The sequence below is a fragment of the Hemiscyllium ocellatum genome, chromosome 23, assembly GCF_020745735.1.
Source record: "Hemiscyllium ocellatum isolate sHemOce1 chromosome 23, sHemOce1.pat.X.cur, whole genome shotgun sequence".
Classification (NCBI taxonomy): domain Eukaryota; kingdom Metazoa; phylum Chordata; class Chondrichthyes; order Orectolobiformes; family Hemiscylliidae; genus Hemiscyllium; species Hemiscyllium ocellatum.
This window is the reverse complement of record NC_083423.1, coordinates 55,213,772-55,239,264: the sequence shown is the minus strand read 5'-3', so window position 1 is coordinate 55,239,264 and position 25,493 is coordinate 55,213,772. Positions and strand designations below refer to the sequence as shown.

Genomic DNA, 25,493 nt, shown 5'->3' with positions numbered 1-25,493 from the left:
ACAGGAGATAATTTCGGAGTCAGCAGATGACACATACAATGAAGAATGGGCTTCAGAAGGACACAGATTTATAAGGTGAGCAGCCTCAGGGCAAAATGAAATTTTTAAAATCATTGCTGGCAGGACTAAGATTAATGCCCAATCTTAATCCCCCAGAGAAGCTGACAAGCTGCCTCCTTGAACTGCTCCAAACACAGATCTGAGTGAATCAATTTAATTTGGCACTGGCAATATTAAGATTAGATTACTTAGTGTGGAAATAGGCCCTTCGGCCCAACAACTCCACAGTGACCCGCCGAAGCGCAACCCACCCATACCCCTACATTTACCCCTTACCCAACACTACAGGCAATTTAGCATGGCCAATTCATCTGCCTCGCACATCTTTGTGACTGTGGGAGGAAACCGGAGCACCCGGAGGAAACCCACGCAGACACGGGGAGAACGTGCAAACTCCACACAGTCTGTCGCCTGAGTCGGGAATTGAACCCAGGTCGCAGGCGCTGTGAGGCAGCAGTGCTAACCACTGTGCCACCGTGCCGCCCTAAGTAGATACCATTCAGCTTCTGGACCCATTCTACAGACTAAAGATAGCAGTTATCGCAGTAGGAGTCCAATATATTTGTAAACTCAAACTGCATAGCAAGTCAGACAATCAAGAGCGACAGTTGAAAGACTGAAGTGTTGGAAAGGGAATTCCAGGATTTTTGATTCTGAAATTAACACTAACAATACATGATCTATTTGGTAGGACGAAGGAGGAAGGACAATACAAGCTAAATAGTTACATTTTAAGCATAAGAACAGAAAGACGGCACGGTGGCACAGTGGTTAGCACTGCTGCCTCACAGCGCCTGAGACCCGGGTTCAATTCCCGACTCAGGCGACAGACTGTGTGGAGTTTGCACGTTCTCCCCGTGTCTGTGTGGGTTTCCTCCGGGTGCTCCGGTTTCCTCCCACATTCCAAAGATGTGCGGGTCAGGTGAATTGGCCATGCTAAATTGCCCGTAGTGTTACATAAGGGGTAAATGTAGGGGTATGGGTGGGTTGTGCTTCGACGGGTCAGTGAGGACTTGTTGGGCCGAAGGGCCTGTCTCCACACTAAGTAATCTAATCTAAAGACCTTGGAGGTAACTGCAGAGATGTCTGAAGGTGTCAGGACAAGTTGAGAAAGCTGTGAATAAGCACATGGCGTCTTTGGCTTTATACAGAGAGACATGGGAGAGTTACAAGGTGGTCAGCAACAGAACACAATGTCATTGCAAAAAAAAAAACGATCAGGAAATGAAGTGAGGCAAAGTTTTCTAAAAAGCTGTGATTTGGAATATATTCTGGCAGACTAACAGAAGTAAATTCAAATTGCAACTTCCAAAAAAAAACAAGAGGAGAGAGAGTGGTAGATAAAACAAGGATCAAATTAGAGAGATATGGAAAGAAAAAAAAAGTGTAGAGATGACATTTATTGGCCAGCTCTATCAAACAGCCAGCGCACACAAAAGGAATTGAAAGATCCAGCACAAGAGGCCATTCTATGATAAGGGCACCATTAATACTGGAAAGATGGATCCATATGGACATTTCAGAAACCAAACTAAGTTTACAGAAGATTCAAATCCCAAACATCTTCCTCACAGAAGAATTAATAATCAAAAGACCTTACAGCAGTGCAGTGGGTACACCTCTGCCTCTGAGTCAGAAGCACAAATGATATTCCAGGACTTGATAGCCAGGGGATAAAAGGAGATGTTCAGCCATGTGATCCATTCGGTTCATAGCTCAGGACTACAACATGCATGAAAAGGTGTACTGCCACAGCAACAGACTGTTGCTGATGTGAATCAGATTGGTGCCTACACTGGGGTTTGATTCCCATTCCAGTTGAGATGGATTCAGGTCCTGCCTTGCTGGAGGAGAATTCCCTTCAAGCAGGGAATTGAGGGCCCATCATACATTGTGCCAGCTTAAAATTATATATTGTATCAATGCTGCATGCTGTGGCTTGCAAAGTGCCAACACACTGGCTGCAAAAATAGTCTGAGAAAAAAAAGGTGTAAAGCTAGGATCCCTAATTAACAGGAGCTGAATAAGATAAATTCAGTTTTCATTACATAAGTTTCTGAAAGTATAATTGGCTTGAGGATCATATTCATTCCCTATCTAATTTCCCAGTCCCCGGCAAAAACCTGACTCTAGCATTTGACGAGACTGGAGTAACAGGACAAAATCAGATGTAGCAAGTGTTTTCCATTTACTTTTTTGATGGATTCAACTTCTGCCTGAAGGTTCAATTGACCCATGAATCAAGGCATTTTTAAAAAAAAAGAAAATATGTGTTTTTTTTTTAGAAAAAAATATGCACATCCAGGTGATAATCTTTCCATCAGCCACACTCAGCCAGCATGCTGTGTCAGTAAGTCTGAACAATGCTTAAAGCTAGTGTTCACTAAAAATGCAATAAATGATTGAAAATGAAACAGATAAGAGCTCTAACCATTAAAACAACCAAGTCACATGAGGTCAGAACAAGAGCAATGAAATTAGAGGAAGCTTATTAACAGAATGAGGTTAAACGAATGACTATGCCCATCTGGTAAAAATGAAGTTTGCAAAGAAACGACAATAAACCACTCATCCCTGCTGTAGCTCTACATCTCAATACACTCAGCCTGACAATTCAAAGTATCCTTTGGCTTTCATAGCCTACGTGTCGCCAAGTCCTTCCTAACACTATGCACCCCCCCCCCCACAACAAAACCAAACCAAGATCAATAGAAATTTTAAAAATCACGTGGGATCAGGACAGAGTAGGCATGGAAGATCACGCCTGCTCACAAGAGATTTGAGAACTAGAATGCATGATATGTTGCAAAATAAAAAACACTGCAAATGTGAGGGGAGGGGAAAAAAAAGTTTTCTTAGTGAATATTCATGGAATGCACTGCTTGGAAATGTCAAAGGCAGATCTAGCTGAGGAATTCAAGAAGGAACTGGATGATTATTTAAGCGGAAACAGTGTGCAGGTTTACAGGGAAAAGGCACAACATTGGCACTATGTCATATGCTCAGGGAGTCGGTGCTGACATTGTTATAGTGAAGAAAGAGGCCATTTGACCAATTACCCAGTTTGATGAATAAGGATATAATCAGAGCTGTAGTCTGCTCTATCAAATCCTTGTAAATGTAAAGCCCCTGGATCAGACCTTTCACTCATGGGAATACAAACCAAGAACATGCAACCTGCCTTCAGTTGAACTATTTTAGCTCCAGTTCATTCTGGCTAATGTGCACTGTACCCCTTACAAAAGGCCAATGAATCCTTTCAGAATTTGTGCCCAAAACTGTAATTAGCATTGGAAATAGTCTGTCCACAGCACTGAACAAATGCAGCACAACCTTCTCCCCACTATGATACATGACCGTCTCTAAGAAAAGGCCAACTTCCCATTATGCCTTGTTTCAACTCTGGAGTGCTCCTTCAATTCAGAAAATATCAAAACAGGATTAGTCACTACGACATTGCAAAGTTTGAAGGAAAACAGCGCAAGAATGTCAAATGGACTGATTTGTTCAGAGTGTCAGACAGTCATTCACAGATGTACAGCATGGAAACCGATGCTTCGGTCCAACTCGTCCACGTTGGCCAGATATTTGCTAGCACTTGGCCCATATCCCTCCAAACTCTTCCTATTCATATACCCAGATGACTTTTTTTTTTAAAAAGTTGCAATTGTACCAGCCTCCACCACTTCCTCATGGAGTTCATTCCCTACACGTACCACCCTCTGCATGAGAGAATTGCCCTTTAAGTCTCTTTTACATCTTTCCCCTCTCACCCTAAACCAATGCCCTTGGTCTGGACTCCCTCCCTCCCCCAGAGAAAAGACTTGTCTATTTATCCTATCAATGTTCCTCACGGTTTTTATAAATCTCTGTGGTTACCTCTCGGCCTCAGACGTTCCAGGGAAAAACAGCCCCAGCCCAGTCAGCCTCTCCCTGTAGCTCAAATCCTCCAACCCTGGCAACATCCTTGTAAATCTTTTCTGAACTCTTTCAAACTTCACAACATCCTTCCAGTAAACCGACCAGATTTTATGCAATATTCCAACAGTGACCCATACAGCTGCAACATGACCTCCCAACTCCAGTACCAATAAAGGAAAACATACCAAACACCTTCACTAGCCGGACTCCTCTTTCAAGGAACTATGAACCTACAATCGAAGGGTCTCCAAGTTTGTCCTGCCCTGTTTTGCTTTTCCAAAATGCAGCACCTCGCATTTATCTAAATTTAAACTCCATCTGCCACTCTTCAGCTCATTGATCAAGGTTCCATTGTTCAGAGGTAACCTCCTTCACTATCCACTACACCCTCAATTTTGGCATCATCTACTAACGATACCTCTTCTTACACTTGTAGAAAATGACAAAAAACAGTGGACCCAAAACCGATCCTTATGACACTCCACTGGTCACAGGCCTTGAGCCTGAAAAAGCAACCCTCCACCACCACCCTCTATCTTCTACTTTTGAGCCAGTTCTGCATCCAAATGGCAAGTTCTCCCTGTATTCCGTGAGATCTAACCTTGCTAACCAGTCTCCATGGAGAACCTTGTTAACTGCCTTACTCAGGTTGGTACAGATCACATCCACTGCTCTGCTCTCAAGGGAATTTTAACTTTCCAAACAGATTGGGATTGCCATATATTGTTAAGGGTTTAGATGGAGAGGAGCTTGAGTGTACAAGAACATTTTCTGATTCAGTATGTGGATGTACCTACTAGAGAAGGTGCAAAACTTGATCTACTCTTGGGAAATAAGGCAGCGCAGGTGACAGAGGTGTCAGTAGGGGAAGCACTTTGGGGTCAGAGATCATAATTCCATTAGTTTTTACATCGTGATGGAAAAGGATAGACTGGATCTAAAAACTGAAGTTCTAAATTGGAGCGGGGTCAATTTTGCAAGGATTAGGCAAGAACTTTCAAAAGCTGATTGGGGGCTGATATTCGCAGGTAGAGGGATGTCTGGAAAAAAAGGAAGTCTTCAGAAATGAGAGGGTGTCCAGAGGCAATATATTCTTGTTAGGCAAGGCTATTAGGTATAGGGAATGTTGGATGACAAGAGAAATTAAGGCTTTGCTTAAGAAAAAGCAAGCATATGTCAGAACATAGAACAATACAGCACAGAACAGGCCCTTCGGCCCACGATGTTGTGCCGAACATCTATCCTAGATTAAGCACCCATCCATGTACCTAACCAATTGCCGCTTAAAAGGTAGTCAATGATTCTGACTCTACCACTCCCACGGGCAGCACATTCCATGCCCCCACCACGCTGGGTAAAGAACCCACCCCTGACATCTCCCCTATACCTTCCACCCTTCACCTTAAATTTATGTCCCCTTGTAACACTCTGTTGTACCCGGGGAAAATGTTTCTGACTGTCTACTCTATCTATTCCTCTGATCATCTTATAAACCTCTATCAAGTCACCCCTCATCCTTCGCCGTTCCAACGAGAAAAGGCCGAGAACTCTCAACCTATCCTCGTACGACCTATTCTCCATTCCAGGCAACATCCTGGTAAATCTTCTCTGCACCCTCTCCAAAGCTTGCACATCTTTCCTAAAGTGAGGCGACCAGAACTGCACACAGTACTCCAAATGTGGCCTAACCAAAGTCCTGTACAGCTGCAACATCACTTCACGACTCTTGAATTCAATCCCTCTGCTAATGAACGCTAATACACCATAGGCCTTCTTACAAGCTCTATCCACCTGAGTGGCAACTTTCAAAGACCTATGTACATTGACCCCAAGATCCCTCTGTTCCTCCACCTAAGAACCCTACCGTTAACCCTGTATTCCGCATTCTTATTTGTTCTTCCAAAATGGACAACCTCACACTTGGCAGGGTTGAACTCCATCTGCCACTCCTCAGCCCAGCTCTGCATCATATCTAAGTCCCTTTGCAGTCGACAACAGCCCTCCTCACTGTCCACAACTCCACCAATCTTCGTATCATCTGCAAACTTACTGACCCACCCTTCGACTCCCTCATCCAAGTCATTAATAAAAATTACAAACAGCAGAGGACCCAGAACTGATCCCTGCGGAACTCCACTTGTAACTGGGCTCCAGGCTGAATATTTACCATCTACCACCACTCTGACTTCGACCAGTTAGCCAGTTTTCTATCCAATTGGCCAAATGTCCCTCTATCCCATGCCTCCTGACTTTCCGCATAAGCCTACCATGGGGAACCTTATCAAATGCCTTACTAAAATCCATGTACACTACATCCACTGCTCTACCCTCATCCACATGCTTGGTCACCTCCTCAAAGAATTCAATAAGACTTGTAAGGCAAGACCTACCCTTCACAAAATCCGTGCTGGCTGTCCCTAATCAAGCAGTGTCTTTCCAGATACTCCTAAATCCTGTCCCTCAGTACCCTTTCCATTACTTTGCCTACCACAGAAGTAAGACTAACTGGCCTGTAATTCCCGGGGTTATCCCTATTCCCTTTTTCGAACAGGGGCACAACGTTCGCTACTCTCCAGTCCCTGGTACCACCCCCGTTGACAGTGAAGACGAAAAGATCATTGCCAGCGGTACTGCAATTTCCTCTCTTGCTTCCCACATAATCCTAGGATATATCCCGTCAGGCCCGGGGGAATTGTCTATCCTCAAGTTGTTCAAAATGTCCAACACATCTTCCTTCCTAACAAGTATCTCTTCTAGCTTACCAGTGTCTGTTTCACACTCTCCTCTTCAACAATACGGTCCCTCTCGTTCATAAATACTGAAGAAAAGTACTCATTCAAGACCTCTCCTATCTCTTCCGACTCAATACACAATCTCCCACTACTGTCCTTGATCGGACCTACTCTCGTTCTCGTCATTCTCATGTTTCTCACATACGCATAAAATGCCTTGGGGTTATCCTTGATCCTATCCGCCAAGGATTTTTCATGCCCTCTCTTAGCTCTCCTAATCCCTTTCTTCAGGTCCCTTCTGGCTATCCTGTATCCCTCCACTGCTCTGTCTGAACCCTGTTTCCTCAACCTTGCGTAAGCCTCCTTCGTCCTCTTTACTAGACATTCAACCTCCCTCGTCAACCAAGGCTCCCTCACACGACCATTTCTTTCCTGCCTGATAGGTACATACATATCAAGAACACGTCGTATCTGCTCCTTGAAAAAGTTCCACATTTCCACCACATCCTTCCCTGAAGGCTCCCAACTTATGCTCCTCAAATCCTGTCTTACAGCATCGTAAATTTCCCTTCCCCCAATTGTAAAATCTACCCTGTTGTGCGCACCTCTCTCTCCATAACCAAGGTGAAAGTCACAGAATTGTGGTCACCATCACCAAAATGTTCACCCACTAACAAGCCCATCACTTGTCCCGGTTCATTACCGAGTACCAAATCCAATATGGCCTCCCCTCTGGTTGGACAACCTATATTTTCTCTCCCTGACAATGTGAATCTTTAGAGTATAAAGGCAGAAGTATACTGAAGAGGGACGTCAGGAGGGAAAAAGGGAACATAGCTTTGACAAGGAGGGTTAAGGAGAATCCAAAGGGATTTTATAACTGCGTTAAGGGCAAAAGGGTAACTTTGGACAGAATCGGGTCCCTCAAAGATCAGCATGGCAGTCTTTGTGTGGAACCACAGGAGATGGGGGAGATACCAAGTGAGTATTTTGCATCAGTATTTACTGTGGAGAAGGACATGGAAGATAAAGAAAGTGGGGAAATAGATGGACATTTTTCAAGATGTCACCATCTAACAGGAGGAGCTCCTGAATGTCTTGAAACTTGTAAGTGGATAAATCCCCAGGACCTGATCAGGTGTACCCTAGAGCTCTGGGAAACTAGGGAAATGATTGTTGGGCCCTTGCTGAGATATTTGTATCATCAGTAGTCACAGAAGGTGCTGGAAGACTGGAGGTTGGCTCATGTAGTTCCACTATTTAAGAAAAGGTGGTAAGGAAAAGCCATAGACTGATGAATTACATGTATTTGGAAAGGCAAGGACTGATTAGGGATTGTCAACATGGTTGGGTGTGTGGAAAATCATGTCTCTCAAAACGTGATTGAGTTTTTTGAAGTAGTAACAAAGAGGATTGAGAGCAGTGGTGAACATTGCAAAAATATCAGCTAGGGCTCCCACAATTTCTTCTACTGCAACTTTGATATATCTGGTCAGGACCAGGAGATTTATCCACCTTCATACATTCAACACCTTTAATGGGAGATGGACTGTCCAAGATATCACCAGTAACTGCCCACATCCTCATGTCTTTCTCCACAGTAAACACAGGAGAAGTGGTCATTGAGGATTTGCCCATCTCCTGAATTCCACACATACATGTCCACTTTGCTCTTTGAGGGGCCCCATTCTCTCTGTAGTTATTATTTTCCCTGTTAATATACTGAAAGGATCCCATCAGATTCACCCTAATATTCTCAGCCACCTTGTAGCCCCTTTTCGCCCTCCTGATTTCCTTCTTCAGTAAACTCCTGTATCCCCAATATATCTCCAGGGATTCCCTTGATCCTAGCTGCCTGTACCTGAGCCATGCCTTTTTTCCTGGTCAAAGCCTCAATATCTCATCATCCAGGATTCCCTATTCCTGCCAACCTTGCCCTTCATCCTCATAAGAATATACAGACCTTCAACTCTAGCCTTTTAAAGGCCTCCCATTTTGCAGAGGTCCTTTGCCTGAAAGCAAACTATTCTAATCAACCCCTGCAAGTTTCCTGTCTAATTCCATTAAAATTAGCCTTGACCCAATTTAGAACTTGAACCTGTGGACCAGTTTTGACCTCTCCATAACTATTGTAAAATTATTAGAACAATAGTCACCAGCGCTCCCCCCACTGTCACAGCCTCCTGTTCTTACCTCACTAGTAAGTGGCACTGAAAGTAATCCGAAGATTACCACCAATTACATCCTAGTTTTTATTTTTTCCTCCTAACTCTCTAATCACTCTGCAGAACCTCATCCCGATTTCTACTGGTCATTTTTGCCAAGATGCACAATGATGTCTGGCTACTCACCCTGCCCCAGGAGAACATTCTGCAGCCACTCAGCTATCCTGGACTCTGGCACCCAGAAGGCAACATATCATCCTGGGCTCCTATCCCCCTCACTAATCGAATCTCTAATCACCAAAGGTCCTGTTTACCTTTACTTGCAGTGTTCCAGAGCCAGTCGTAGCACCACTGACCTGGCCACTACTGCTTTCCCCTAAATGGCCGCCCCTTTCCTCTTTTTTTCCTCTCTCTCCTTCCTCCTCCCCACCCCCCTCCCCCAGTATTCAAAATGGTATACAGGAGGGACCTAGATTACCTGAATGACGATTATCCAAACAAGATCACAAGGTCCTGATTCTTGGCTAAACTGTTATTGGTCATTTAATTATCCAAACAAAATAGTCCCCAGCCCATGTCTTTTAGATAATAGAGGTTCCTCTAATTGTTTTCAAAGGGAATGGTAGACACTCTTTGCCTACACCTTTTTTTGGGGATGAGATTTGGAAGGAAAGGTATTTTAAATAATTTGCTCATCTCTTCTGATGAAATTTAGTTGGTAGTTTATTAACAATGCAACTATATGTTGACATTAGCAATTGCTATCAAAGGAGGGGCAAGGAGAAGGATGGCACAAAGTTAACAACTCAAAACTCAAATCAAATTTAAAGTATCAGCAGCTTTGTCTGGTGTCAGGGTACACTCCTTCAGGTGGAGCTGAGCGTGAACCTGAATGAAGGAGTACTTTTTCTTCTGTTAGTGTGAAAGAAGAGGAAAAAAAAGAGCAGTCCTCTAAGTGACCGGGTGACATACAGTTGGCAAGTTTCTAAAGCGTGTAAATTCCTGAGCACATCCAGCATTTTCATTTCTCCAAGTCAGCCCCAAACAATCCAACTGTGTTCCCCCAAGAACAGCCCTGCTCGGTTATCCTTGTCTGCTGGGAGCTGCACTGAAATAGCTGTTAAAATGGAATAATTACTCCTTTAATCTCCTCCCTTCACCCTGCCCAAAGAAATCAGATTAGAGAGTTTTCATTCATTAAGGATTTAATCAATAATTTAAAAAAGGTCCTTCACTTACTTTTGAAAGCAGTGCTCAACTTTGGTCATTAAGCCCCACCTAATTTAAATCACAACAACATGTACTTGTGTGTAAATTCACCAACACCTACCTGGAGACAGTTTGCTTCTTGGTTCTGTAATTTTATAGTGACATTACTGGAGGCATAACCACCTAATTGAGGGGAAAATGGAACACTTCGGGAATCCATAACAGTGAAAACATCTGCAACTTACCAATATTAACAGAATCCTCCCAATCTTCCAGAATTTCTGTCACGATGAGAACATACACATAGGTTCTGTGTTTTCGGTCACGATTCTATTACAAAGAAAAACAAAAGAACAAAAAAAAATGTTCAAAATAAAAAGAGAGAAAGGAACAAAAGCAAAAAAATCTACCAATGAGGAGGAAAATTGGCAGAGAATATACAAGAGCTGTCCCTCCATCTACGTTCACTTCAGGCATCTGAAATCAGAAGGTACTTTCCACAATCCTATTGCATTAGGAGAATGGAACTTGGTTCCAAAACAAAGATGTTAGGGAAAAACACAAGGTTATTTAGTACAGAAAATCAGATGCTTCCAGGGTGAAAACTGGAGGCATGAGCAAACTTGCAGATTTAGAAGAGGCCAAAGTATTGTAGATCGAGTAAAAATCTATTAAAAAAAACAACTTACAAATAATGATTGATCATGAACACAAAATATCAGAAAATCTGAGTGAATGGTGTTACACCGGAAAAGCCAACACTTGTCTGCTGAGGATGACTGATAACAAGACAGATGTGATGCTGAAGTCAACAGATACAGCCAGAAATTATTGTGTGAACATGGGAGGAAAAGAAGCTGCACTGTTACATTATGGGAAAGCAACAATGTCTCAGAAACCTGGACAATACAAAGAGGAGATAGAAATCTGAAGCCTACTCGGATGCCAAGATGGTTGGGAAACATTTATTTACACAGACCAGAAGACAAAAGCAAAGTGCTGGAAATTGCAGGAGATAAATAACTCTTTAAAAATTGACTCTTGGAACAATAGTAAGTATTCGCATTTTGACCAGGGCTGAAAAGCTGCAGATTTGAGAGGACAAAAGTGGAGGGTAGCAGAAGGAGGCATCAGCCTTTTCATGTAGGAGGATAGTGCAAAACAGGCCATAACAGACCGCCTTGGTAGGAGCAGCTACAAGTAGCTGAAGGATAAGAGCATGGATCAAAAAGTCAAAAAAACAGGGAGGGAGAGGGGAAACATTTTGACAGGACATACCCAAAACAAAATAAAAAGAGGAAAAACAGCAACCTGGGCATGGGAAGACACTGGTAATATCACTGGACTACTCATCAAGGCTTATTATTGGTGGACTTAAATTCCATTAATAAATCTCAGTAATGGTGTCCCTGAAATCAGCAAATGTTACAAAAAAGTATATCTAAATTCACTGTCCTTCAGGGAAGTAAAATATGCCATCTTTATTCAGTCTAGTTTAGATGTTATCAAGACCCACAGTAATGTGGTTGATTCTGAAATACAGACAGCAACACATGCTAATCTCACTGATGCTCACATCATGAAATAAATTTTTAAAAATGCAAGCAGTAGAAAAATATTTTAAAAGAAATGCTGAGTAAATGTATGGCCCGATCAAAGAATTTCAAACTGAAGGAAAAAAGTGACAAATTGACATCGAATGTGGTGGATGAGGTTTGTGAAATTGCAGAAAGCTTTTTAAGTGTCACCAAGAAACTTGTAAAATTTAAATGCTTTGGCAAAGAGAGTGGCACAAGGATGGAGATGGCTAGAGGAGTGGTGCTCATGAAGGAAAATCTCTGACAGGCATCTGTAAACTAGTGGCCAGGGATAAATAATTTAGAAAAAAAACTTTCATAAAAAGGGAAGTTTACTAATACCAAAAAGGGCAGCACAGCAAATTGGTATAGATGACTCTAGTTAGGAGAACAGGCAAAAATGGATTAACAGGCATGGAAAATACATTTTGAGAAGGAAAAAAAACCAAAAATCTTGAACTGCTTAATGTAGAAGATACATGAAAAATGGTGAAGAATTGGACGGGGGAGGGGGGGGGGGGGGGGGGGGGTAAGGAAGAATGAAATTCAGACAATTGTTTGACAATGCTGTGCGAGAGGATATGGTTCCTCACTTAAAAAAAGTGGGTGCTGAAAAAAAAAAGAAAGACTTTCCTGGAGAACATATATTTCACATTATTAGGAATGAGGCACGTTAGAATTTCTTGCTGTCAAATTGAACTTGAGCGATTTGATAATATGGAGGAGATTATTTTAAAGGCACAAGATCATGTTCTCATAAGCAGACAAAAAGAGTTATGGGGAGATTTTCTTTCACATTTTGTGAAGTGCAATAAAATGTGGGATGCTGTGTCATATATCGTGATAAATACTGAGATTGAAATTTCAATAAAACTCACCTCAAATATTCCTAGTAATCTTCCCAATTTTCCTTTCACACCAGCCTGCAAACAAATGTTTAAAAAAGTTGAATTGACAGCATAGGTTCTCCAGAAAGACATTCCAGATGGCCAGTTTTAACTGGTTGCACAGAGATAGTAAAATTACCAGTTTAGAAAATTTGTGCATCTGCAGGGGAACAATTCTGGCTCCATCATCAGCTCAACTAGTGTAGCCACATTCAGTTTCTGGCTTAGTGCTGAATTGACTTTAGGTGAATATGCTTGAAACTGGTCTTGGTATTGAGTTATAATAGGAAAACAAGGAGTTTTAAAATGATGTGCACACTGCAAATGTGCAGGAGATTGGAATAGGACAGTGAATGCTTGTCACCATCTATTTCAGTCAATTAGAACAGCAGCAAGCAAACCTGGAGAGCACCTCAATGGTGTACAATCAGCACTACTGGCTATCATGGGATCGCACTGTTAGACAGCCTACAAATCAAAAAGGCTCGTTTCCATGTTAAAAAACCAACCATGCCATACTTTCATTACTGTACCACTATTAAATTTAGCTGTAGTAGCTTTGACCCCAACCATTGGTCAGCTGTCAGTAAAGTAGCACTTGCTTTTTTCATCCCACAGCAAAGTGTAGGTACTACATCTTCAATAACTCATTCCATCCACCCTTCACAAAAATGAGCAGGACCTCTTATCAAACACTGAATGACTTCAATAATTGCCTAACTCTCAGAAACCAACAGTAGACTCAGTTACATTGCATGCACAAATCAATGTGAGAAACAAACTAACTGGTCAGAAAGACTTAAGATTGAAATTGTTTAAGCCAGCCTTGCTTGGATGGAACTACAGCACAAATGGTCTTGCGAAGTATCAGGACAATTCTACATGTGAAACACATCAGGGCTTCTCAAATGGTGAGGCACAGCCTCCTGGTGGGAGTCAAAAGAGATGAGATTTTGGGGTCAAAAAGCTCAGTAGGCAGCAATAGCTACTGTGGAGCCCCAACTAAAAATGTTTACTGAAGAAAAGTTATTTTAAAATTAATAGTGGTCTTTCCCCACTGCGCCTGGTTGTCAGCTGGTTACAGCTTTAGTGCATCCCTCAGCACATAGCACTGGGCCTCGGAATGTGCTAGTCTGTACTCAGTTGACGTCAACTCTTGTTCTGGAAGACCAAAAAGCTTCAGACAGACCAAAGAGGTGTCTTTCACCCAGTTGATTGTCCTCCAGGCAAAGTTGACGTTTGTCTCTGTGCGTCCAGTGAACAGACCCGGATAACATAGTTCTGCATCACGGAGATGCTCAGGACAAATATCGACAAAAACCACTGCATCGTTCTCCTGACTTCCTTTACAAAAGCCTGTCCTGACAGTGAAGTGGATAAAGGATCAGTCAGCTCAGCCAATGACAAAAACGGAGGCTCTTTTTAAAATAAAAACCCCTTTTTCTCTCCTTCAACTCCTCTTCCCCAACTCTGAACCCAGAGATCTTGTTGGGTCACGGCAATTTCCAAGAGTGAGTAGAAAAAGTTTAAACAACACTGCTCTAAGTAAATCCAAGCAATTTTTTTTCCCAAAGTGCAGTGCCAATTTCATATATCTCTTTAGAGATAAAAAGTTCCAAGCAAGACCATCACCAAAACTGTTGTGCTCAGATTCCCCCAAATCACAAGAATAAATAAACAATTAGAACTAATACAGAAGAGCAGCAACAGGTGCTTTTCGTAATCAGTTTTTGGGCGTTATATTGAGAAATAGTACAATCTGCTGAAATTAGGAAAGGGCTGAATGTTGAGTTTTACAATAATTTGGGGTCAAACCTTTATTTCTGTAATTTCAAAAAATTAATCTGGCTGTTGTACAGTTTAAAATGTTTATGACCACAATCAGCCTGAAATGCAGCTTAGTTGTGGGAAGAGGCTTAGACTTTGCTACTTGGGGCAGTTTTAAAGCCTTCCCACCCTGCCTCACATATAAAGTACTTTGCTGGATGGAATCAAGACTCAAAATGGGTGGTGACCATGTTTACATTACCATCACCACCCTTTTGTTTAAACTACCCTGCACAGTAAACAAATTACTTGTTGAACTGGATTCCTGGTTTAAAAGAGTCAATCTACTTTACTTCCAATGAAAAGATTGTAGGAGCAAAAAACAATAGATTCTGTTGTGTCCTTGTTATATAAAAAAAACTTACAAGCAAAAACTCATTAGTTTATTTTCTACATTAAAAGAATTCTCTTACTCAAAAATATTATACTAGTCATAATCACTTCCCCTCCCACCTCTCCACAGCCTCCCCACATCCATCTGGTTCCTTCTGCTTTACTGTCACATGAGGGGATCTGAACAATGATCCTTATGGAGGGAGCTACAGCCCAGCTGTGCTTTCACAGCCCGACTTAAAAGAGGTTTAGAATTTATAACTTTAAAGTACAGCAATGCTAGTATCAGCACATTGGTAGAACCACTATGCTCGACTAATTTAAAAGCCGATAGATGTCTCCATGCTGCACTACTAGTACAGAGGTTACCTGGACCATCACATGGAATCTGCAAAGACAGCCCTTCAGCCTTTACTGTTCTGCACTCCTGGACAATATTAGCATTGTTCAAAGACTTACAACATAGCAAGATGCCTTTTCTTCAACATACCATGGCTTCTCCTCAAAACCAGATTATATTCGTTTCCAGTCACCCTGTAATTAATTTTGCTCTCAAAACCGGGTTTCACCTCCCTCACATCCAATTCCAACTTACAAAGTGTCTCATGTTTTGCCTTTATTCTTCTCCGGAAGCTCAGGAATTAGGGTGGGATGGTGTGGAAGAGGAGATTTTACATCCAACATCCTTCATTTATAAAAACATACTTCTTGGCAACTTCAAGTAGTTTGCCTTCTTTTAGTGGTCAGACCTGCACTGATGACTACACCCTCTAGATAAGATGCTAAATGGAAATCATTTGACCCCTTGAGATGGCCTTTCAGGAGCAGTCAGGTTCTGAAGGAAAAAGGTCACTGGACCAGAAACATTAACTCTGCTTTCTCTCCAGAGCTGCTGCCAGATCTGCTGAGTTTTTCCAGCAATTTCATTTTCTGTTTGATTTCCAGAATATGCAGATTTTTTTAGTTACAGCAGACTGTGGAGCATTAGGTGGGATCCTCCTCAGAGCATTGGTGCAGATTTGATGGGCCAAATGGCCACTACCTGCCTTGTGGGGATTCTAGGATTTGATTCTATGAACCATTGTTATACTGAAGAGTCACCCCACGCAAGAATTCTTTTTGTTTGTTTTTTCAAAAAAAAGCAGAGTTCACTGGATGTGGGCAAGCTCATTCCCAAATGCCTTTAAAGAGGACATTGAGCTACCTTCTTGAACCACTGTTCATCTTAATGTTGAGACTATCACAGTGCAACTGGAGGTGTTCCAGGATTTTGGAAGGAACTGTTACAACACTGGGTCAACCCTTCTGCTATTCTTAAACCAGGTAGAAAACCTCACCTCAATCTGTTAGAAGTAGGAGTGACAAAGAACTATCCAAATCCCATATTTTAAAAAAATTCTTAACTCCAAGACAATAGACCATTAAAGCTACCTACAATGTAAGCCTCCATTATCTGATCGATTTATCTACCTCCCACTCTACAACAATATACTGATTGGTAAGTCTGGAGGGGGAAATAAAAAAAAACTTCAAATCCAACCAGCTGTCTATCTATCCTTCGTATCTTCCTGTCTTCTGCTTCACAGATTTCACAACAGGTACCCTTCAGAGTGTCTCTGCAGGCAGTCTGTTAGTGCTCTTTGCTTCCCTGGCTAACTGTTCAAAATTCCTGCTTTATATACCCCAAAACATTGGATCATCTCGTTGGTTTGAGGTTGCCAAGCAGTAAAATTCTCAAATTTGATTGGGTTTTAGTATCCTGGGCCATAATTTAAGATGATTACAACAATCCGAATTATTGCAGGACATAGCGATGCGACTCCAGCTATTTGTTTCACAGCCAATGTTACATTTTAACCTTTCAGCACACTGTCTGCAGTCAGTCACATGACAGGCTTGCCAAAATTTCAACTCAAAAAAAAGGTACAGAACACACCTACAGCTTCATAAGAGTACTAAGAACAACCTTGGTGAATTTCCAGTGCTTCTTGTAGATGGTGTACACTGCTACTACTGAGCATTGGTAGTGGAGGGAATGGATGTTTGTAGATATGGTACCAAGTGGGTTGCTTTGCCCTGGATGGTGTCAATCTTTTGCGTTGTTGGAATTGTACTCATCCAGGCAAGTGGGTGCTTTGATGATGTTGGACAGGCTTTGGAGTCAGGTGGTCAGTTAGTCAATGTAAAATTCCGAGCCTTGACCTGCTCTTGTAGACACAAGTATTTATGTAGCTAGTCCAGTTCAATTTCTGGTCAATGGTAATAGCATTAATAGTCAACCATTCACAATGGTTAGATTCAAATCTTATTGGAGATGGTCACTGCCTGGCATTAGGAGTAGCATGAGTGTTTCTTGTCACTTGCCAGCCCAAGCATCTTGCTATATTTGGGAACCGAACTTTAGTATCAAAAAAGGAATAAGAAATGGCACTGACTATTCGATTTTGGTAATTCAAAAGCTCAGCTGGCATGAATATCTGGCCCAATGCACTTATCTACAGAAATGATTTTAATTTTTTCCTCCCAGTTTTACTAATAGCCCTCAGAAGTTAACATTTTTTGAGGATGTAACTCTGAAGATGGACAAGGGAGATCCAGTGGATATAGTGTACCTGGATCTTCAGAAAGCCTTTGATAAAGTCCCACATAGGAGGTTACTGAGCAAAATTAGGGCACATGGTATTGGGGGCAAAGTACTAACTTGGATTGAAAATTGGTTGGCTCCCTTTCAGAATGGCAGGCAGTAACTAGTGGGGTACCACAGAGATCAGTGCTGGGACCGCAGCTGTTTACTATATATTAATGATATAGAAGATGGTATTAATAGTAACATTAGCAAATTTGCTGATGATACAAAGCTGGGTGGCAGGGTAGAATGTGAGGAGGATGTTAGGAGATTACAGGGTGACCTGGACAGGTTAGGTGAGTGGACATAGGCATGGCAGATGCAGTTTAATGTGGATAATGTATAGAACATAGAAAAATACAGCACAGTACAGGCCCTTCAGCCCTCGATGTTGCGCCGACCGAAGCCTACCTAACCTACACTAGCCCAATAACCTCCATATGCTTATCCAATGCCCACTTAAATGCCCATAAAGAGGGCGAGCCCACCACTGCTACTGGCAGGGCATTCCATGAACTCTCAACCCGCTGAGTAAAGAATCTACCCCTAACATCTGTCCTGTACCAACCTCCCCTTAATTTAAAGCTGCGTCACCTAATAACAGCTGACTCCATTAGCAGAAAAAGGTTCTCACTGTCAACCCTATCTAAACCCCTAATCATCTTGTACACCTCTATCAAATCTCCCCTAAACCTTCTTTTCTCCAATAAAAACAGCCCCAAGTGCCTCAGCCTTTCCTCATACGATCTTCCTACCATGCCCGGCAACATCCTGGTAAACCTCCTCTGCACCCGTTCCAATGCCTTCACATCCTTCCTATAGGATGGCGACCAAAACTGCACACAATACTCCAGATGAGGCTGCACCAGAGTCTTATACAACTGCAACATGACCTCAGGACTCCGGAACTCAATTCCTCTACCAATAAAGCCCAGTACGCCATATGCCTTCCTCATAGCACTATTTACCTGGGTGGCAACTTTCAGAGATCTGTGTACATGGACACCAAGATCCCTCTGCTCATCCACACTACCAAGTAGCCTACCATTAGCCCAGTAATCCATCTTCTTGTTACTCCTACCAAAGTGAATGACTTCACACTTAGCTACATTGAATTCCATTTGCCACCTTTCTGCCCAGCTCTGCAACTTATCTATATCCCGCTGTAACCTGCCACATCCTTCCTCACTGTCAACAACTCCACTGACTTTAGTGTCATGTGCAAACTTGCTCACCCAGCCTTTAAGCCCCTCCAAGGTCATTTATAAAAATGACAAACAGCAATGGTCCCAAAACAGATCCTTGTGAAACACCGCAAGGTACCTGCACAGTTATCCACTTTGGTGGTGGCAAGAACAGGAAGGCAGATTACTACCTAAATGGAATCAATTTAGGTAAAGGGGCAGTACAAAGAGATCTGGGTGTTCTTGTACACCATTCAATGAAGCAAGCATGCAGGTAGTGAAGAAAGCTAATAGCATGCTGGCCTTCATAACAAGAGGGATTGAGTATAGAAACAAAGAGGTTCACAGGCCACTCGGGTGTTTCCTTTCTTCCTGGTGGGGGAAATTAAATAAAGATTCGTGCACTTTTCGTCTCTCACTGTGTCTCACACACACACACACACACACACACACACACACACCATGGGTGCTGGGGAAAAAATAGGCACTACCGCAGTTAGGTGGTAGTGTGGGGGTTAAAAAAAAAGAAAAAACAGGAGGTGAAGGGTGCTGAAATAAAAATAGAAACAAAGAGGTTCTTCTGCAGCTGCCCTGGCGAGACCACAGCTGGAATATTGTGTACAGTTCTGGTCTCCAAATTTGAGGAAAGACATTCTGGCTATTGAGGGAGTGCAGCGTTGGTTCATGAGGTCAATTCCTGGAATGGCAGGACTACCTTACGCTGAAAGACTGGAACGACTGGGCTTGTATACCCTTGAGTTTGGAAGACTGAGAGGGGATCTGATTGAGACATAAAATTATTAAAGGAATGGACACTCTGGAGGCAGGAAACATGTTTCCAGTGACGGGTGACCAGAGGACATAGCTTAAAAATACAGGGTAGACCATTTAGGACAGAGATGAGGAGAAACTTCTTCAACCAGAGTGTGGTGGCTGTGTGGAATGCTCTAGCCCAGATAAGGGAGGAACAGGATACTGATTAAGGATGATCAGCCATGATCATATTGAATGGTGGTGCAGGCTCGAAGGGCAGAATGGCCTACTCCTGCACCTATTGTCTATTATCTTGAAAAGTTAATGAGGATTAGAACAATCAAATTAACCCTTCAGAGTGAATGCCAGAAGGGCATTTGGTGAAAGGTTTATTTTACAACATGCTTTTCGTGGCAGGGAAGAAGGAGCTCATGACACTAACTGAAGCATACCAGCAGCAAGTTAAAAGCTGGTCATTCTAAACATTTCCGAAAGGCAAGTGCCAAAATACTGCGTTGGTCATTGGATTAAGCAAAAAAGGTTTTGCATTTAGCTCAGCCACGGCAACTGTTGAATACTGGTTAAGTTAAAACACAACACAGCAAAAATAAAAACGAGCCATATGGCCCTTGTGGGCAGTTAATGCTTTCGGTTGTGAAGTTCTACATGAATTCATCACAGCCACTAATCAGAGAATGGAACAGGGGATTAAAACTACAAAAATACATCATAAAATGGCTGACAGATCACTGCTAATCTTGCCCCAAAATTAAAGAGGAGACATCTGTGTAGTTCATTATCATCAGAAGACAGGTTGCCTTAAAAAGAATCTTAATTTAAAACAAGCACTAAAAGAGGTGAAAACAAGTTGGTGTACAGCTATAATAAAAGAGGTATATATTGACCAGAAAAAAGTGGAAATACTCGAGGCAGATTCCTCTACAGCATCACATACGTACCTCTTCATACACTTCCCTCACTGCTGCACTACCTGGCTCTTCATCAGGCTCCATTCCTCCACCTGGAACAATCCATTGGTCTGGATGTCGACTGCTACTGACTAGGAGCACCTGGAGAAGAGGCAAAAATTCTCAGTCAAACGTTTAACACTCCGATTACACTTCACTGAACTGCATACAAGGAATTGCTATGCTAATCTTCAGTGGGCAAAAATCATACATGTAAATTCAATGCTCAGCTTAAATACACACTTGGCACCCAATTCCCACAAGATCTCATTTCCAAGCAACACAGTGTGCTAGGACAGAATGTTTTAGCACATCCTAAACTTGCATGCAAGTTTCACTCAGTTTTCCAGCACTCAAAAGTTTAGATAAATAGTCTATTCCAGTTTCTAACTTTCTACACAAATTGATTTTTTTAAACTAAGTTAGCCAGTTACAGGGTTAGATGCAGAGGCTACTGCAGGTATTTTAACAGTAGAATTAGTTAATAGCACACCAGGAGAGGAGAGGATAAAAGCCGACTGTTGAGAAGGCCTGTATTATTAGGTCAGAAGTCATAGCACCTGGTTTAGTCCAACAGATTTATTTGAAGTCACCGCTCAGAGCGCGCTGCTCCTTCAGGTGGAGTGATTAGCACCTTGCTACATGGCTATGAAATGTAGACAACTTACAGTTAAGATCAATTCAGTTTCTATCTTTTTTGTCTGTGATTCATTGTGGGTACATCTGGGTAGCACAAAACCACAAATACAGTAGTCCTCTCAAAAGAAAGAGCTCTCCGGTTTGTTAGCAGTCAAACAAATCTCAGCTTTGTTGGCATGGTGACATCCTGCTGATGCTTGTGCTGTATGCTCAGAAATCTCCACTTCAAGAATGCTTACAAGAGGGGGAGAGAGAGATATGAAGGACCAGACAATCAATATTGCACATGGGAGCAACTAGCTCAACAGGAAGAGGGGCAGTAACTCCTGTGGGTTGGTGTCCAATGTTCAGTGGCGACAGCAGTTTAGCAATCCTAAGAATCAGTCTAGTAAATGTGTCACACTCCCTCCATAGCTAGAACATTTTTCACATAAAAACCTACACAATACTCCAGGTTTTGTCTCACCAAGGCCAAGTGCAATTGCAGCAAAGATACCCTGCGCCTGTACCCAAATCCTTGCAATATGAAGGCTAACACACCATCTGCCTCCTTCACCACTTGCTGCACCCGCATACTTATTTTCAGCGTCCTTTATACATCAGTCAACCATGTCCTGTCCCAATCTGTTGCCATTCTGGGAATCTGTCGTACTGCTTTTGCTTAGAGACCGACAAAAAAAAAGACAGCAGATGCTGGAATCCAAGGTAGACAAGCAGGAGGCAGGGAGAACACAGCAAGCCAGGCAGCATCAGGAGGTGAAGTTGATGTTTCGTTTTTACTACCAAAGTGGACATACTCTTATTCACAATTCTTCATTTGCCATTTCACCCAACTTTAACAAAGCACATTGAAGCACTTCTGTATCCTCCTCAGTTCACTATCCCAGCCAGCTTTATGGCCGATTTTAAAAAAGATCATTGGCATTGGCCTGAAATATTAAATTATTTCTTTCCACAAATACTGCCCAAGCAGATCAGTGCCTGTAGGGCTTTTGTCCCCCACCTCTGTTCCTATTTTGACATGAATGGTGAGTGAAGAGATTTGATATGGTGAACAAGATTTGGTACTGCAGTTTATGAAGCTAAATAGCTAAGGGGTGGTTTCCCTTGTGCTAACAATTAGTTTATCCACCAAAACATGTACAAAGTCGAAGATCAAATTGCTATTACAGGCATAAGTACTAAAAGAGTGACATTATGGAATAGTGGTCACCCCTGACTGTGGGGAAAACAAAGTGATCTGAATCAAAACAAATATTTGATAAATTCAGCATCTATGGAGAGAAGGCCTCGAGATTTTTCTCTCAGATTTCCAGCATCTGCAGTTCTTAGTTTTATTTTTGAGACCTGAAGCAGTCAGTTCCAGGTCCTGAACGACAGCAAACTGGATAACCAGAGATTCACAATCTATGGACTAGAAATTGGTCCCCTGATTAAATGAGGGGAACTGTGGCGTCAGAGGAATTTGAAACATTTAGAAATTGGAAGGAATATTGATCTCATTGGGCTTTCAAACGGTCTCTTTATCTTAGAATGTTGCCTAATTATAGATGGTTGAATTTTATCTTGCCACTACCCAATGAGGAGATTTATCAAGACATTTTCTTGACAGAAGACAAACTGAACTTTTGGAATGGGGAGTCAGCGTGAAATACCAAAGTAAGGTACTTAAATATTTACTAAAAATTAGATTATCGAATAAGTCAAAGGCATATGTTTCACAGGAATGTTTCATAGCAATACAAGAGTAATTTAAACCCACAGTTTAGGCAAAGTTCACATCAATGTAGATAAATAATCAATTGGAATATCAATGCTTCAAAGACCAACCATTTTGTATTATTCAGACTGATACAGCACAGAAGTCATTGAACCCATTCCACCCATGAGCACTGTTTGGTTGAAGCAACATACACCTACCCACATCCTTTTCTTTAATTGTCTCAAAATTATTCCCAGAGTATTTAATTCCTTTTTGAAATGATACAGATTCTGCTTCCAATGGGCTTTAAGGCTGTACATTCCACTTCAGCTTTCCTTGTATAGGAAAAGTATATCTACATATCTCTTGTTCTTTTACCAAATGAACTTATCCCTGTAGAGGTACCAATTCTGCAGCACTGGAAGAGGTTTCATTTTGCTTATTCAATGAAAATAGTTTCACCACTTCTTTCAATGTTTTTTCCAACTTCCCTACTCCAAAAGGGAAACAGACCATCCCTCACCAGTCTCTCCACATCAGCCAGGTCAGCCACAGCTCAGTTATTCACACACACCCTTAGCTACAAAAGCCCCTCTCCAGTAGTCAGGCACAAAAATCAAGACAGAGGGAGCACAGCAAACCGGTCACATTTCCTACAAGAACATAACAGAAATGGAGACAGGTCATTCAACACATCCAGTCTGCTCAATGAGATCACAACTGATCATCTTCAGCTCCACTCTCTCGCCTCCTATCTCTCCCCTACAAATAACCCTTGATTCCTTTTCTTTTTGAAGAGTTCATCTCAGCGTTGACTTAACCTAGACAGCCCTGTGAATTGAAGAAATTCCAGATTCATTCCCGTTCCAAGGAAAATTTGCCCTAATTCAGTGACTCCTCACTAAAGTCCCAGACTTTCCCACAAGGGGAAGCTGCTCTGCATCTATCCTATCAAACCCACTTAGTCTTGTATGCTTCAAGAAAATCACCCTATATTCTTCAAAACTAAAGGACTAACTAACTGCTTCACCCCAGGGACCAGCCAAATGAATCTCTAACAGCCTTCAGTGCATCTCTCTTTAAAATGGAGATCAAACTGCACACAATATTGAGTGCAGCCACACCACCCTGTGTAGTCGTAAAGATTCTTAGTTTTAAGCTCCAAACAGTAGCAATAAAAAAAAGGGCCAAAATTTCATTTGTCTTCGTTAGTTGCTGCACCTGCATGTTAACAATGTGTTGCATTCACAACACTTAGATCTCTATGAGAGAGTCTCACTACACAATTTGATTCTTCATACTGAAGTCCTCGTACTTTCCCAACTTAAGGAATCTGCAAGGGAATATAGATGAGTTAGCAGGTAGCATTTATGCCCTGCCACCTATTTTTGTGTCCACAAAATACAGGAATATTACACCTCTGAACGCTCCAAGGTCATTAGTAAACAGAAAATAGGCACAGGAGGCGGCCATTCAGCCCTTTCAGTTTGCAACATTGTTCAATATGATGTGGATGATCATGCAATCTCAACAGAGAAAAAAAAATTAATAATTCTTGCCGTAGAACATATCCTGGAAGCCACTGGATATAGCAGCAGAATTAGGCCATTTGGCCAATCAAATCTGCTCCACCATTTGATCATGACTGATGGTTTCTCAACCCCAATCTCCTCCTTTCTCCCCATAACTCCTGTTGATCATCTTAGTAAATCAAGAACCTACTTATCTTAAATACACTAAATAACTTCACCTCCACAACCTTCTGCAGCAACGAGTTCCAAGATTCACTACCCTTTGGCTGAAGAATTTCATCAGTTCTAAAAGATTAGCCCTTCACTGGAGGCAGTGCCTTTGGGTACTGGTCTCTATTATTAGTGGGAACATTTCTTCACGTCCACGCTATCCAAGCCTCTATTCTGTCCATATCAGCAAGTACTCCTTTCGTCCTTCTAAACTCCAAGTGGACAACCAAGAGTCTTCGACTGCTCTACATATGACAAGTCCCTCATTCCCAGGATCATTGTGAACTTTTTAAATGGACACCCCCCACCCCAAGGCCAACACATACTTCCTTAGACACAGGCCAAAAAATGCTCACAATATTCCACATGCGCCACTCCTGGAATTATGTCTTCCCAAGAAAAGGGACCCATTAATCCTGACTGTCTTATGTTAATTAATCAACCACCCATGTAATACATTGCACAGGATTAAGGGGTGATCCTGCACAAATACCTTCAGAAATCTAAAACACTCGCTTATACCATGTCCCTTTCATCAATTGCTTGTTGTTATGGCCTCAAATGAACTAACAAATTTGTCAAATATCATTCCACTTGAACAACCACGGTGACTGATTAAAATCGACCTGTTGAGGCATCTTACGACATTGCTGGCGGGGGTGAGACTTCAACCTGGGGCGTCAAGCTCAAAGCAGGGACACCGTCACTCTCAACAACCCTACTACTTGATATAGTGTTTAGTTTAAGTGCTCCATTTCTTCCTTAACACTCCAGGATTTTTCCAACAGATGTTAGGCTAACTAGGCTATAGTTTACTGCTTTCCAAAAATATAGAAGTCACATTACCAGTCTTCCAGTCTGATGGAACCATCCTGAAATCCAGAGGGATCTGGAATATTAGTGCTGAAAAATCAGTATAACAATACAAGCTTTTCACTTCACTCCCTCATTTCTAGTATCACGGTCTGGATCTCTGACTTAGTTCATAATACCCAATTTTTATTCCCAAAACACAAGACTTCACTGCACTGCATGAAAAATTTAATCCGTCCACATCTCCACTCATTTCAGCCATCTGCGCAGTTGGAAAATCTCAAGTCTCTTCACTGTTTTGTACACTCCCAATTTTTTCTTTAAAGTAGCGAACTTTGATATCATACATTTTAAT

The 25,493-nt window shown here is 42.0% G+C and overlaps 1 protein-coding gene across 1 annotated transcript in view; it reads right to left on the bottom strand.

Annotated features, from left to right (window-relative positions):
- The window catches only part of LOC132826950 (diphosphoinositol polyphosphate phosphohydrolase 3-beta-like), a 71,958-nt gene that overhangs the window by 2,501 nt on the left and 43,964 nt on the right, over positions 1-25,493 (bottom strand). Inside the window, exons 2-4 of the mRNA XM_060843271.1 lie at positions 20,234-20,344; positions 12,543-12,587; positions 10,333-10,417 (exon numbers count right to left, since the gene is read on the bottom strand). Of these exons, the coding sequence (XP_060699254.1) occupies positions 10,333-10,417; positions 12,543-12,587; positions 20,234-20,344 (241 nt within the window). The remainder of the gene's footprint in view (positions 1-10,332; positions 10,418-12,542; positions 12,588-20,233; positions 20,345-25,493) is intronic.